A 15,235-nucleotide genomic window follows, 5' to 3' on the forward strand; every position below is an offset into this window, starting at 1 on the left:
GTATAGGCTGTCAGCCCCTGCACACACAAGCTAGGTAGCACTGAGCACGATCTACCTATCTTGCTGATGCATGGTGACCCGGATGTTGTCATGACGACATCGGGTCACCAGGGCAACTATCCGGACCCGGCCCAGACAGTGTGGGACGCTGGATAGCGGGTAAGAGGGGGGCACTCTCACTGCTGCTTGCCCCGACTTCGATTGCAGCATTTCGGGGGTTAATGTGCTGGGAGCAGTGCGGGACAGCTCCTAGCACATTGACACAGCTGACACCCAGTGCTATCAGCTGACACCCGGCGGCGATCGCGTCAGCATAGCCTCTATACGGGCGTGATCGCCAGGGCGTATTAATACGTATCTGGTCCAATAGGCCCAGAGCGCAGATATGTATTAATACGCCCCATGTCAGAAAGGGGTTAATCATTGTGCTTATAGTCCATCCTGGCTTTTGCTTTCAATAATTGCTTTTCATCTATTATTTTTAGAGCACCATTGATTCCATGGTACATGAGAAGGGGTTTACATTATATTTCATTTTCAAACTAACCGTAATGGACTGGTACAGTGGAAAGAGGGGAGTACAGGATAACGGGGAAGGAGACAAGGTTGGGGGATTAGAGGGGGTTCACATATTTATCTGCCTCCTAATAATTATATGCAGTGTAAAGAGATCTTTTATTATATGCTAATATTTGGTTCTTTAAATCTTTTATGGTTTTTTTTATTGTATTTCCCATTTGTTATATTTCTGGAGATTAATAAAATTATGTACTTTTTTATGTAGATTTTGGATTTGCCAGTCTTTGCTTGTTCTGGTATAGCTTTCTCTTTGTTGGTTGTATACTGTTGATATTTACACCAGTTTATGTGCACTCCATTATTTCTATTAAATGACATTTTTTTTTTAGATCTGTACCCAAGTGGAAACACACTAGGTTGTAATACTAAGGTATTATCAGAGGCTAAGGTTGTGCCCCCACCCTGTTTTAGGGTTTTTCACACGTATTTCCAGTACCGGAGATATCAGTGTTCGTGTGCACCTGTGTGGCACATATGTGACAACAGTGTGCCGCATCAGGAGCACATGTACCGGCGCTTGAGAATCAGCGGTACAGTTGGCACTATTCCCAAGCACTGGGTGCTGAATGCTGCCCTCATCATTGTTCCCTGCTTGCGCTGCGATCAGCACCAGCAGGGGACCATGAGAGTAGTAGTCTGCTCCCACTGTCTCCAACTGTAAAAATAAGAATAAAATTTAAAAAAGAATCCTTATACTTACCTGTCCTAAGTGTCCCCTGCTGCAATCTATGCGACCGCTCACACCAAGAAGGACGTGCTGCAGCGAGCAGGCCCCGGACCTGCACTCACTGAGCTCAAAGAAGCAGACTACAACTCTCATCATGGTCCCCTGCTGGTGCTGATTGCAGTGCCGGCAAGGGACAATAATGAAGGCAGCGTTCAGCACCCAGTGCTTGGGAACAGTGTTAACTGTACCGCTGGTTCTCAAGCGACAGTACAGTTAGCTTGATGTTATCCGTGTGTCAGTGTGGGACATTTTGCGGCCCATGCAGCGGGTAAACGGATAGGTCAACGTGTTTTGCCCACGGACACGGTCCGAGGAAACATATACTGACATGTACACAGATCTATTTATTTGAATGGGTCTACGTGTATCAGTGGCTCCAGTACATGTGGAAACTGTCACCACATGTACCGGACACCCTGACATGTGACAGAGCCCTTACCATGACTTGCTATGGTTTTACAATTTTAATTGGCTCGACAGATGGCACGAATACAGCATATGCATGTGTCATTAGCATCAGCTGATCGCTTTAGTATACAGAAGACATCCCTCTGTTTAACCCCTTAAATGCTGCTGTCAATACCTACTGCTGCATCTAAGGAATTGGGCAATAGAAAACGTTTTTTCTTATCAAAAACAAGCTAATGTTTTTGTATTTAACACATTAAGGACAAGGAAATATCTTACTTTTTGTGCTTTTATTTTTGACCCCCCCTTGTTCCAAGAGCTGTAACTTTATTTTTCTGACAGCATAGCCGTTTGAGGTCTTATTTTTGTAGTTTTGAATGACTATTCATTTTACCACATAATATCCTGAAAAAAAAAAAAAAAAATCCAAGTTGCAGAAAAAAAACTCATGGCTATAGTGAAGGCAAAAAATATATATTAGATAGAGATAGATAGATAGATAGATATCTATCTCTTAGAAGAATAGGAGGGAAAAAAAATGTTGGGAAGGGTTAAAGCCTCCTATTACTTTATGTAGCTCAGTGTGTAAGTTAAGTCTTTAATCTAGAATTAAAAAGAGCTGCACTTCTATTAGCTTCAGTCGATTGCAGCTTGCACTCTATTTCTTATGAGAATGTGATGTAGCACACTGGTCGTTGCAGTTATGCAGGTTTAAAAAGAAAAAGTCTCTCCATGTACTCCGTATAATTGTCTTGGTGGGTTTTGCAATGTCCCCCTCTCCCCCCCCCCCTTTATATTTCAGACTCTAAATAGACACTTTTTTTAATGATTTCTTTATTTAGAAAATATCAATAATACTGAAAAAGCTTCAAAAGATATTTACCAGTTTATACTTCCATAATACAAACCCTTCCATACATTTGTTTTCCAAAACCAGCTATTTTTTCATTTAACATTCACATCTTAAAATCAAGTTTTAAACTGTAAACCGCGAGTGTTTTTTTCAGCAGAAGCCGATGAGTAGTGAATCACTAAGATAGGCCGACTGCATCCTCTACACCGACTGCTGCCAGAGAACACAGCAGGGCGATATTCCAAAGTGTGCACCCACAAACTAGAGGTATTCCTCATTCCCTGTAGTCAGAGTATTGAACAGACCTTATAAAGCGTGAAGAAAACTATGTATATACACACACTTTAAAGGAAGACATTTTAAAGGTTATATCCATCTCACAGCTTTCTATACAGCAATATATACAGCCAATGATCAGCTGTAAGTTTGTAAAATGTGGTTGGAGATTTGATAATTGCTGTGTATCACAAACATGCACAAGTGTATGGGAATGCACACTTTCTGTATGATGTTTTAGCAAGGCTCAGGTTGTAGCAATATCCATCTATTTAGCTTAATGGGAACGTCTGCATCTTGTGAACAGGAGAGCAGCACGACTAAGTCCCAGTGGGAACACAAAGCACACGTTTCCCAATCCATCCTCAATACTTCCAAGTAGTCCATAACACACATCGTTGCTGGATTCCAAAGTCCAGACTTGTATGTGTTTACGAGTTGCAGGACTGCAAGGCGACATGTCTTTCGCAACATTCAACTGTCAGCCAAATAGGAACCAACCAGCTGATATGATGGGAATTATGGCACAATGGACTTTTGAAAAAAAGATAGCTACCAAAAAGGCAAAGGAAATCAGCAGTCCAGTGAGTAGATTTCCCTATGGAACATTCATTGTGGGATGTCACTGAAGACTGAGCGGTCAGGTCATATACCAAGTAATTGCTCTCAGAGCATAAAGGAGTTCGGCTTGCATCCTTGCTTCCATAAGAAGCAAATTAACGTGAACCTGCAAAATAAAGGAAGGGGGGGGGGGTGTTAAGTTTACATCTTAAAACCCACCATATCATGTACTGCCACATAGAGATCAAAAATGCACTAAGCATGTCCCCACTTCTTTTGAATTAAAACATTTGATCTGCCACACAACCCCATGAAGCACTTAAAGCTTAGAGCACTTCCTTTACAGTAGCTGTAGAATGTGAAGACAGAGGGAAGTCTACTGATGCACATGTAGACATTGAGGGCATTCTAGTTTTACATTTTGGAGCAAATCCAAAAAGGATCATTTTAAAAGGGAAGCCTTCACATTTGACAATGCCATTAACCTGCAGGTTCCTAGAGCTAGGAAGGTGCCATACTGAAAATCCAACACCCAGGAGAAAGTGAACTTTATGCCTCCCGGAAGCTGATGGGTTTTCAGTCCGTCGTACTGGCACACCTACAATCACTGCGCTCAGACCTGCGAGAAGCAGCTGTAAGCAAGCCTCGGCACTGACTGACAGCCAGCTAGCTAGCTATCAGTCAGTCAAAGTGCCAGGGCATGGTTACAGCCACTGCTCACAGGTTTGTCATAGGTGACTGTAGCCATGCCAGTACGCCTGCATGACTGAAAGCTGGCAGCTCTCAGGAGGAATACAGTTCATTTTCTCGGAAGTAGCACTTACAGTATTGCAGACAGGCATCTTGCTAATGCTATTAACTTGCAGATTAATAGTGTTCTCCAAAAGAGACAGGTGCCCTTTAAGTGGTATCTCCAACTATATAAAACATCAGCTATGTCATAAAGACTCAAAAAGCTGAAGACAATCCGTAAACTAGTGTACCTAAAATATTTAACACTTTCTTTCCAAAAAGTAATGCTTTTTAAAAATAAAATAAAAAAGTGTGGCAATTCTAAAGTGACCAATATAGGTAAAAAAAACCCAGCCAAATAGTAAGGACTGTGTTTTCTGATATTGCTGGCCATGGCTCACCTTCTCAGAATGCTTAAACTGCCTCCAGTAGCTGTCATACATTCTTTTGGTTGTTTTCTCAGGACTGCACACCACATTTTTAATATAAACTTTAAAGCTGCGGTCCAGTAACTGATTTATTTCTCCATAGTCATAATCATCATACCTGCCAATTTGAAAAAAATGGTACAAATATGAGGATGAGAAAGACAAAAGTGCAATACGCAAGTCATAAATTGCTAAAATACAGGCAATTAGAATGAGGATTTTTGGTTGTGTCATTAAATAAAATACACATAATATAAGCCATGGGACAAGACTACTGAAAATCTCTCACCTTATTCCAAACATACAGTGCACATAGTTCCATATGGCCCGTCGCAATGTTGAGGTATCTACATCATTGTGCATTGCCATGGTGTTATAAGTAAGGTTATACGCAATATGAAACTTCTCATCTAGTAGCTGCCCAACGTCTGGATAAAGACGATTAACTAACGAGTAGCCATGGTCTTCCCAGCTGAAATCCTACAAAAAAAAATAAATTTAGGTCAGTGGTTGAAAGCCTGATAAACCAATACACACTAAGTGTGAATCTAGCCCAGCTTCTTAATGAATAGCATTCCCCATTTGCTCATTTAAGCATGTGTACAGACTTAACTGATCTTCTCTAAAAGAAGAAGCCTCTGTTCTATGCCAGTCACAGAACACTTACCTGGACTCGGAATGTGGGGACATGCATTCTGCGACGAGAGAAGTCTTTGTAGCCATAACTTGTGTCTTCAAAATGTTTTGACACTTCTTTGGCTGGAGGAGGGTCTTCATCTTCTATGGAAAATAACATAACATTATAAGCTTTGGCAAGAGATTTTACGTGTCCATGAGATGCATCAGTATGAGAAATTATATTATATTATAATCTCTCATGTTCAACCGAGATGAAAAGTGATAAAGGGAATGGGTGGAAGTATAACTATACACTGCCATGTAAATTACCAGTGTGGACCAACAAGATTTATCATACCTGTAGCAAAAGCGAGCATACTCTCAGTCTTCTCCCTTTCGAAACGAGTCGCCATTTCTTCCTGACTTGCTTCTTCTTCATCTCTACATTCTTGAAGCTGCTTCATTCTCTCCATGAGAACTTCAACTTCACAAGAAGGATCCAAGCTCTAGAAGAATAAAAATGGAAACTATTGATCTCAATTCACAAGTTTTAGATCAGTCCAAGCAGGTAACTTTCCAGTTTTTTACAATACACAGATCATGTTTTCCCAGAAACATGGAAATTATCTGCCCTCTAAAATGTCAGTACTAATTTTTTTCTCCAATATTTTTACAGATTAGCCCTCAAATGTTTTTTTTTTTATCACCTTAAAAAGAAAGGGACATGCTTATATCTTCCACAAGAAGACTTCTATATGACATACAATGGGTAAGCTCAAGCCATAGTCTTCCAAATGATGGGGCATTTGCCAATTGATAAATATAACACAGAAAATGTATATATAATAAATAAACATTGGCCTACACCAAAGAGCCCTGGTTATAAAGAACGTAGTCACTCCAAAATGGTTTACCAACTTACCAAGTTTCCGGCTGTCTGACGGCCCTCATCCCCTCCATGATTGCCATTTGTTATGTCACAAATGCAGTAGTTGCTGACAGATGGGGCGCAGAAATTGTGCCCACTGTCACTATGAATTTCAGGACTAATCCCACAGCCAAATGTGAAGGAGGACAGCGAGTGATAATGAGCAAGAAGGACGACTGCATGGATCAGCTCTGCCAAGGACCAACTGTGCTCCCCAGTTTTTAGCAATTTCTGGAAAACAAGTGAAAGGTGTAAGTCTCCAGAAATAGATGGCTACAATGCTGGCAACTGGTTTTTCACTGATAACGGTCTTTACCTCTATGTGTTCTTTTGTGATCAGCCAAGGTCTGTGTGCCAGCAACTTGTTCAGCTCTCCTAGATTACGGAGCTTGAGAGGAGCATTTTCAAGACCATTTAACCACTTCTGGTCCCCTCCACTCTGAATAAAGTCATTGACATGTAGGTTAACAAGATAAGAGCACTGATGCCTGGCTGCAGCCTGAAAGACAGAACAGAAAAACATTGTTGTCAGTATAAGGTGATCGAATTTATAGCTTTCCTTCCAATATCAGAACAGGTGTGCCGTCACTGGGCATATACTACCACTGACGTTACTTACCATGATCCCTATGTAGTGCTGATAACAGGCTGTTAAGGGGCCATCCATCTGCAACAAGTAATGCTGTGTTTTCAGAAAGCTTTCTAAATACTGTGGGTGAAAAACCATCAACAGGGTGATATTATCCAGCCGCCCCATATCTGCAAAAGCATCAGCCAACACCGTGTGCACGTTCGCATCCTCCATTCCGACTTGTAGAATCTGTAGAGATCAGAAAGAGGCAATAGATTTAGCCAGGTACTACAAATATGCTACAGAAAGAAGAAAACCCAAACCATCGGCGCTAAACATCTTTATATATTGATATATGTGTGTCTGAATGGTGACAAGTTATTTATTTTTACAACAAGACTAAAAATAAATAAATAAAGCCAACCTCTTCTTCTGGGATGAATCTGCTAGGCCCCTGACCTGCAGGGAGTGGGATTCGGATAGCCAATTCCTAAAAGAAAGAATCCAAGTATTATTTCCATGCAGACACTTTAAGAGATCACTATATACGTCCATTCACTGTGGTGATGTCGCCAAGTTATAAACTCACTGACCAGACAATCAGAGCCCTGGGAAAGCGCTGTGCCAGCACTTTAGAAACTGGGGTATCCAACCACAAGAAATTACAGGTTTACTATAAAGCTACTCAACTACCATGGGGATATGATCCATTATACAACATTAATGGCTTTCAGTGTTTTCCCATCTATTTTTTCGTAACGCTCACAATTTCCCCGACTGTGCAAGGACGAAGAGAATTACTTAAAATTAAACAAACCATGGGATCAGAGGGCGCATAATTGATATATTGGGCTCTATGCAATACAATATAAGGATGGTGCTTCATACAGCAGCTCTGTTTAGCACCGGCATTACTGACACCAGACTGTATGTAGTGCCCACTATAAGGCCAATGCTTTATACAGCACCTCTGCTACATGCATTACTGACACCGGACTGTATGTAGTGCCCACTATAAGGCCAATGCTTTATACAGCACCTCTGCTACATGCATTACTGACACCGGACTGTATGTAGTGCCCACTATAAGGCCAATGCTTTATACAGCACCTCTGCTACATGCATTACTGACACCGGACTGTATGTAGTGCCCACTATAAGGCCAATGCTTTATACAGCACCTCTGCTACATGCATTACTGACACCGGACTGTACACAGTGCCCCATACAAGGCTGGTGCTTTATACAGCAGCATACAGTAGCTCTGCTACACGCATTACTGACACCGGACTGTACACAGTGCCCGATACAAGGCTGGTGCTTTATACAGCAGCATACAGTAGCTCTGCTACACGCATTACTGACACCGGACTGTACACAGTGCCCGATACAAGGCTGGTGCTTTATACAGCAGCATACAGTAGCTCTGCTACACGCATTACTGACACCGGACTGTACATCAGTGCCCGATACAAGGCTGGTGCTTTATACAGCAGCATACAGTAGCTCTGCTACACGCATTACTGACACCGGACTGTAAACAGTGCCCGATACAAGGCTGGTGCTTTATACAGCAGCATACAGTAGCTCTGCTACACGCATTACTGACACCGGACTGTACATCAGTGCTTGATACAAGGCTGGTGCTTTATACAGCAGCCCTGCATTACTGACACCGGACTGTATGTAGCAGTGTAAGGCTGTGCTCAAAAGTCTACTCCGACGCTCCATTTGTCAGATCTCTGAACAGGCAGAATTAGCGATCTGTTGCATCACTTATGCAAATGGAAGCAGAGTGGCCACAAAAAAAGGGGGGGGAGACAACAAGGAGTCCTCCATACAGAATTTTCTCTTCTATCCTAACAAAAGGAATATAATGAATGGGGCCCCAATCATTGTGTTTGCAATACTGATGCAATGGATTCCTGATTCCTGTAACAGAGCACACAAATGGGAATGTCTGAACAGAGCCTTACATATTTATCGTATCCTCTCAGAACTGCGATGCCCCATACATACAACGCACTGACGTACTCCATGTCATTACATCAGTCCCCTCTGGAAAGAGCAGGCATTGCTCTGCAGGATGGCTGTAAACATTCCTTTGTTTCCTACAGGTAGCCTGTGCTTACTGCAGAGGCAATGCATCACTTATCTCTTCATGCCAACACATGCCAGTCATTGAATGACACAAAAGGGCATCATGAGCACAGAAATGCCCCCCCCCCCCCCCCATGTTACACGTTTATAGCGGAGCCAAGTTATTTTTCTCATTGGCCACCAGAAGTCATGTTAGTAGCCTGATCAGTCATCTTACATGGGACTGCTGGAATACGCACGCAATCTTACCATCCTATGGACTTGTAACGCTTCTTACAAGACTTTGCTAACTCTTCCAAGGCTGGACATGTTTATCTGCAATAGCAATGCAAACCCTTCATACCCAGATGCCAGTACAAGCAGTACACAGTGCCCAGGGTTCACTACAAGTTCAGTGCCCCCTGCACCCCCTCCTGCCCAGACTTGTCTCTGCATGTCTCATAGGACAAAGTAGCCGACCGCAGGTCGCCTGGCTTTGTGCTCGGTTGATGCAACACTGCGACATCGCATGACACAGAAGGTTGAATGATCCTTTCCAAAGTGAATGAATGACAGGCACTTAGCTATAAAGGGGGGGGGGGGTGAGCTTTCCCAGTAAACAACCAAGATCGGGCTTATCTAACGATCGTCAGATTCCTAGAAAGCGATCGCTCTCCGGAGCCGTCTACAGAGCCCAGTATACAGCAGGTACCTGGCGATCACAGAGCACAGCTCTGCAGCATCACCTGCGCGGGGTCGGGGCTCACCTTGACTTTGTTGTTGCACACTCCGCTGCAGCGACTGCAGATGATTTCTGGAGCTGGCACAGCCGCCCGTGGGGACAACCTCATGGCTAGTACAGTCAGTGACACACACAGCACCGGTACACGGCTGCCCGTCCTCTGCCACAGTGCAGTCAGCGATCTATTGTTAGGAGTTGGACGGCGGAGCAGACCCTCCTCACTCCCCTCTCTGCAGCGCACAGACGGCGAGCACTGCCCTCAACTAAGCTTCATAAACAAGTGGAGGGGCGGAGCCAAACAATCCGTACACGCCCCCTTGGGAGGCTTGACGAATAAGAAAACACTTAGAGTTAAAGCCTCGGCCAATCAGGAGAGTTCGCAGAGCACTGATGAAATGAGGCGGGACTCCAGGGCAACCTGACGTAATGTGGGCGGCAATCCAGTCTGTGAAAAACAAGATGCTCTGAAAAACACCACAGGCTCTGCAAACAGTATTTTTCTTTTTTTGTCTTAACTCGTTAAAGGCTGGAGCTGTGTCCACACAACCCTGAGCTTGTTACCCACACACTGGCCAAGTCCTCCGTTGTGGTGACATGTTTTTGCAAATTTGTTTCAGAAATGAAAAAAAAGGAATGAAAAGCAAGTCTTGTACATAGTGTAAAGCCATAATCCCACTCCTATACGAGTAAAAAGGACCGAATTCATACTGGGCAGCAGAACGCTGCCAACCGGCCATAGAGATACGGGAGGCAAAGCACAGCTCACTTTTCGTGTTGTTCCTCATTCCGTGGCCTCAGCACAACACATTAGTATTCTGGTGGTGGCCGGAACTGGGGTAGCACGCGAGAGGCACGCAACCAACCAGAACTGGGGTAGCACACGAGGGGCACGCAACCAACCAGAACTGGGGTAGCACACGAGGGGCACGCAACCAACCAGAACTGGGGTAGCACACGAGGGGCACGCAACCAACCAGAACTGGGGTAGCACACGAGGGGCACGCAACCAACCAGAACTGGGGTAGCACACGAGGGGCACGCAACCAACCAGAACTGGGGTAGCACACGAGGGGCACGCAACCAACCAGAACTGGGGTAGCACGCGAGGAGCACGCAACCAACCAGAACTGGGGTAGCACGCGAGAGGCACGCAACCAACCAGAACTGGGGTAGCACACGAGGGGCACGCAACCAACCAGAACTGGGGTAGCACACGAGGGGCACGCAACCAACCAGAACTGGGGTAGCACACGAGGGGCACGCAACCAACCAGAACTGGGGTAGCACGCGAGGAGCACGCAACCAACCAGAACTGGGGTAGCACGCGAGAGGCACGCAACCAACCAGAACTGGGGTAGCACGCGAGAGGCACGCAACCAACCAGAACTGGGATAGCACGCGAGAGGCACGCAACCAACCAGAACTGGGGTAGCACACGAGGGGCACGCAACCAACCAGAACTGGGGTAGCACGCGAGAGGCACGCAACCAACCAGAACTGGGATAGCACACGAGGGGCACGCAACCAACCAGAACTGGGGTAGCACACGAGGGGCACGCAACCAACCAGAACTGGGGTAGCACACGAGGGGCACGCAACCAACCAGAACTGGGGTAGCACGCGAGAGGCACGCAACCAACCAGAACTGGGGTAGCACGCAACCAACCAGAGCTGGAGTAGCACGCGAGGAGCACGCAACCAACCAGAACTGGGGTAGCACGCGAGAGGCACGCAACCAACCAGAACTGGGGTAGCACACGAGGGGCACGCAACCAGCCAGAACTGGGGTAGCACACGAGGGGAACGCAACCAGCCAGAACTGGGGTAGCACGCGAGAGGCACGCAACCAACCAGAACTGGGGTAGCACACGAGGGGCACGAAACCAGCCAGAACTGGGGTAGCACACGAGGGGCACGCAACCAGCCAGAACTGGGGTAGCACGCGAGAGGCACGCAACCAACCAGAACTGGGGTAGCACGCGAGAGGCACGCAACCAACCAGAACTGGGGTAGCACACGAGGGGCACGCAACCAGCCAGAACTGGGGTAGCACGCAACCAACCAGAGCTGGGGTAGCACGCGAGGAGCACGCAACCAACCAGAACTGGGGTAGCACGCGAGAGGCACGCAACCAACCAGAACTGGGGTAGCACACGAGGGGCACGCAACCAGCCAGAACTGGGGTAGCACGCGAGAGGCACGCAACCAACCAGAACTGGGGTAGCACACGAGGGGCACGCAACCAGCCAGAACTGGGGTAGCACGCGAGGGGCACGCAACCAACCAGAACTGGGGTAGCACACGAGGGGCACGCAACCAGCCAGAACTGGGGTAGCACACGAGGGGCACGCAACCAGCCAGAACTGGGGTAGCACGCGAGAGGCACGCAACCAACCAGAACTGGGGTAGCACACGAGGGGCACACAACCAGCCAGAACTGGGGTAGCACGCGAGGGGCACGCAACCAACCAGAACTGGGGTAGCACACGAGGGGCACGCAACCAACCAGAACTGGGGTAGCACACGAGGGGCACGCAACCAGCCAGAACTGGGGTAGCACGCGAGAGGAACGCAACCAACCAGAACTGGGGTAGCACACGAGGGGCACGCAACCAGCCAGAACTGGGGTAGCACGCGAGGGGCACGCAACCAACCAGAACTGGGGTAGCACACGAGGGGCACGCAACCAGCCAGAACTGGGGTAGCACACGAGGGGCACGCAACCAGCCAGAACTGGGGTAGCACGCGAGAGGCACGCAACCAACCAGAACTGGGGTAGCACACGAGGGGCACGCAACCAGCCAGAACTGGGGTAGCACGCGAGGGGCACGCAACCAACCAGAACTGGGGTAGCACACGAGGGGCACGCAACCAGCCAGAACTGGGGTAGCACGCGAGAGGCACGCAACCAGCCAGAACTGGGGTAGCACGCAACCAACCAGAACTGGGGTAGCACACGAGGGGCACGCAACCAACCAGAGCTGGAGTAGCACGCGAGGAGCACGCAACCAACCAGAACTGGGGTAGCACGCGAGAGGCACGCAACCAACCAGAACTGGGGTAGCACACGAGGGGCACGCAACCAGCCAGAACTGGGGTAGCACACGAGGGGAACGCAACCAGCCAGAACTGGGGTAGCACGCGAGAGGCACGCAACCAACCAGAACTGGGGTAGCACACGAGGGGCACGCAACCAGCCAGAACTGGGGTAGCACACGAGGGGCACGCAACCAGCCAGAACTGGGGTAGCACGCGAGAGGCACGCAACCAACCAGAACTGGGGTAGCACGCGAGAGGCACGCAACCAACCAGAACTGGGGTAGCACACGAGGGGCACGCAACCAGCCAGAACTGGGGTAGCACGCAACCAACCAGAGCTGGGGTAGCACGCGAGGAGCACGCAACCAACCAGAACTGGGGTAGCACGCGAGAGGCACGCAACCAACCAGAACTGGTGTAGCAAACGAGGGGCACGCAACCAGCCAGAACTGGGGTAGCACGCGAGAGGCACGCAACCAACCAGAACTGGGGTAGCACACGAGGGGCACGCAACCAACCAGAACTGGGGTAGCACACGAGGGGCACGCAACCAACCAGAACTGGGGTAGCACACGAGGGGCACGCAACCAACCAGAACTGGGGTAGCACGCGAGGAGCATGCAACCAACCAGAACTGGGGTAGCACGCGAGAGGCACGCAACCAACCAGAACTGGGGTAGCACGCGAGAGGCACGCAACCAACCAGAACTGGGATAGCACGCGAGAGGCACGCAACCAACCAGAACTGGGGTAGCACACGAGGGGCACGCAACCAACCAGAACTGGGGTAGCACGCGAGAGGCACGCAACCAACCAGAACTGGGGTAGCACACGAGGGGCACGCAACCAACCAGAACTGGGGTAGCACACGAGGGGCACGCAACCAACCAGAACTGGGGTAGCACACGAGGGGCACGCAACCAACCAGAACTGGGGTAGCACGCGAGAGGCACGCAACCAACCAGAACTGGGGTAGCACGCAACCAACCAGAGCTGGAGTAGCACGCGAGGAGCACGCAACCAACCAGAACTGGGGTAGCACGCGAGAGGCACGCAACCAACCAGAACTGGGGTAGCACACGAGGGGCACGCAACCAGCCAGAACTGGGGTAGCACACGAGGGGAACGCAACCAGCCAGAACTGGGGTAGCACGCGAGAGGCACGCAACCAACCAGAACTGGGGTAGCACACGAGGGGCACGCAACCAGCCAGAACTGGGGTAGCACACGAGGGGCACGCAACCAGCCAGAACTGGGGTAGCACGCGAGAGGCACGCAACCAACCAGAACTGGGGTAGCACGCGAGAGGCACGCAACCAACCAGAACTGGGGTAGCACACGAGGGGCACGCAACCAGCCAGAACTGGGGTAGCACGCAACCAACCAGAGCTGGGGTAGCACGCGAGGAGCACGCAACCAACCAGAACTGGGGTAGCACGCGAGAGGCACGCAACCAACCAGAACTGGGGTAGCACACGAGGGGCACGCAACCAGCCAGAACTGGGGTAGCACGCGAGAGGCACGCAACCAACCAGAACTGGGGTAGCACACGAGGGGCACGCAACCAGCCAGAACTGGGGTAGCACGCGAGGGGCACGCAACCAACCAGAACTGGGGTAGCACACGAGGGGCACGCAACCAGCCAGAACTGGGGTAGCACACGAGGGGCACGCAACCAGCCAGAACTGGGGTAGCACGCGAGAGGCACGCAACCAACCAGAACTGGGGTAGCACACGAGGGGCACACAACCAGCCAGAACTGGGGTAGCACGCGAGGGGCACGCAACCAACCAGAACTGGGGTAGCACACGAGGGGCACGCAACCAACCAGAACTGGGGTAGCACACGAGGGGCACGCAACCAGCCAGAACTGGGGTAGCACGCGAGAGGCACGCAACCAACCAGAACTGGGGTAGCACACGAGGGGCACGCAACCAGCCAGAACTGGGGTAGCACGCGAGGGGCACGCAACCAACCAGAACTGGGGTAGCACACGAGGGGCACGCAACCAGCCAGAACTGGGGTAGCACACGAGGGGCACGCAACCAGCCAGAACTGGGGTAGCACGCGAGAGGCACGCAACCAACCAGAACTGGGGTAGCACACGAGGGGCACGCAACCAGCCAGAACTGGGGTAGCACGCGAGGGGCACGCAACCAACCAGAACTGGGGTAGCACACGAGGGGCACGCAACCAGCCAGAACTGGGGTAGCACGCGAGAGGCACGCAACCAGCCAGAACTGGGGTAGCACGCAACCAACCAGAACTGGGGTAGCACACGAGGGGCACGCAACCAACCAGAGCTGGAGTAGCACGCGAGGAGCACGCAACCAACCAGAACTGGGGTAGCACGCGAGAGGCACGCAACCAACCAGAACTGGGGTAGCACACGAGGGGCACGCAACCAGCCAGAACTGGGGTAGCACACGAGGGGAACGCAACCAGCCAGAACTGGGGTAGCACGCGAGAGGCACGCAACCAACCAGAACTGGGGTAGCACACGAGGGGCACGCAACCAGCCAGAACTGGGGTAGCACACGAGGGGCACGCAACCAGCCAGAACTGGGGTAGCACGCGAGAGGCACGCAACCAACCAGAACTGGGGTAGCACGCGAGAGGCACGCAACCAACCAGAACTGGGGTAGCACACGAGGGGCACGCAACCAGCCAGAACTGGGGTAGCACGCAACCAAC

The 15,235-nt window shown here is 49.6% G+C and overlaps 1 protein-coding gene across 2 annotated transcripts; it reads right to left on the bottom strand.

Annotated features, from left to right (window-relative positions):
- Positions 1–3,288: 3,288 nt before the first annotated feature.
- On the bottom strand, positions 3,289–9,772 carry SESN1 (sestrin 1). Of its 2 annotated transcripts, none has more exons than XM_073675828.1 (10): positions 9,528–9,772; positions 7,106–7,171; positions 6,730–6,930; positions 6,427–6,609; positions 6,105–6,341; positions 5,541–5,688; positions 5,232–5,341; positions 4,854–5,044; positions 4,538–4,682; positions 3,289–3,570 (listed from the first exon to the last, which is right to left on the bottom strand). In XM_073675828.1, exons 1-10 carry the CDS (start codon positions 9,609–9,611, stop codon positions 3,484–3,486), a joined length of 1,452 nt encoding a protein of 483 aa, XP_073531929.1. In that variant the 5' UTR covers positions 9,612–9,772; the 3' UTR covers positions 3,289–3,483. The 2 variants fall into 2 exon arrangements, with proteins under 2 accessions (XP_073531929.1, XP_073531928.1); XM_073675827.1 differs by having other exon boundaries at positions 5,232–5,344.
- Positions 9,773–15,235: the final 5,463 nt, after the last annotated feature.

This window comes from Phyllobates terribilis, unplaced genomic scaffold (assembly GCF_046119375.1).
Source record: "Phyllobates terribilis strain yellow unplaced genomic scaffold, ASM4611937v1 Scaffold_3__8_contigs__length_932513732, whole genome shotgun sequence".
Classification (NCBI taxonomy): Eukaryota; Metazoa; Chordata; class Amphibia; order Anura; family Dendrobatidae; genus Phyllobates; species Phyllobates terribilis.

Coding starts and splice junctions, on each gene's coding strand:
- SESN1 (XM_073675827.1), bottom strand. CDS start 9,611: ATGAGGTTGTCCCCACGGGCGGCTGTGCCAGCTCCAGAAATCATCTGC. Junction 5,345..5,540: donor TATGCTCGCTTTTGCTACAG/GTATGATAAATC, acceptor TATTTTCCATAG/AAGATGAAGACCCTCCTCCA. Junction 4,683..4,853: donor CACTGTATGTTTGGAATAAG/GTGAGAGATTTT, acceptor TCAAATTGGCAG/GTATGATGATTATGACTATG.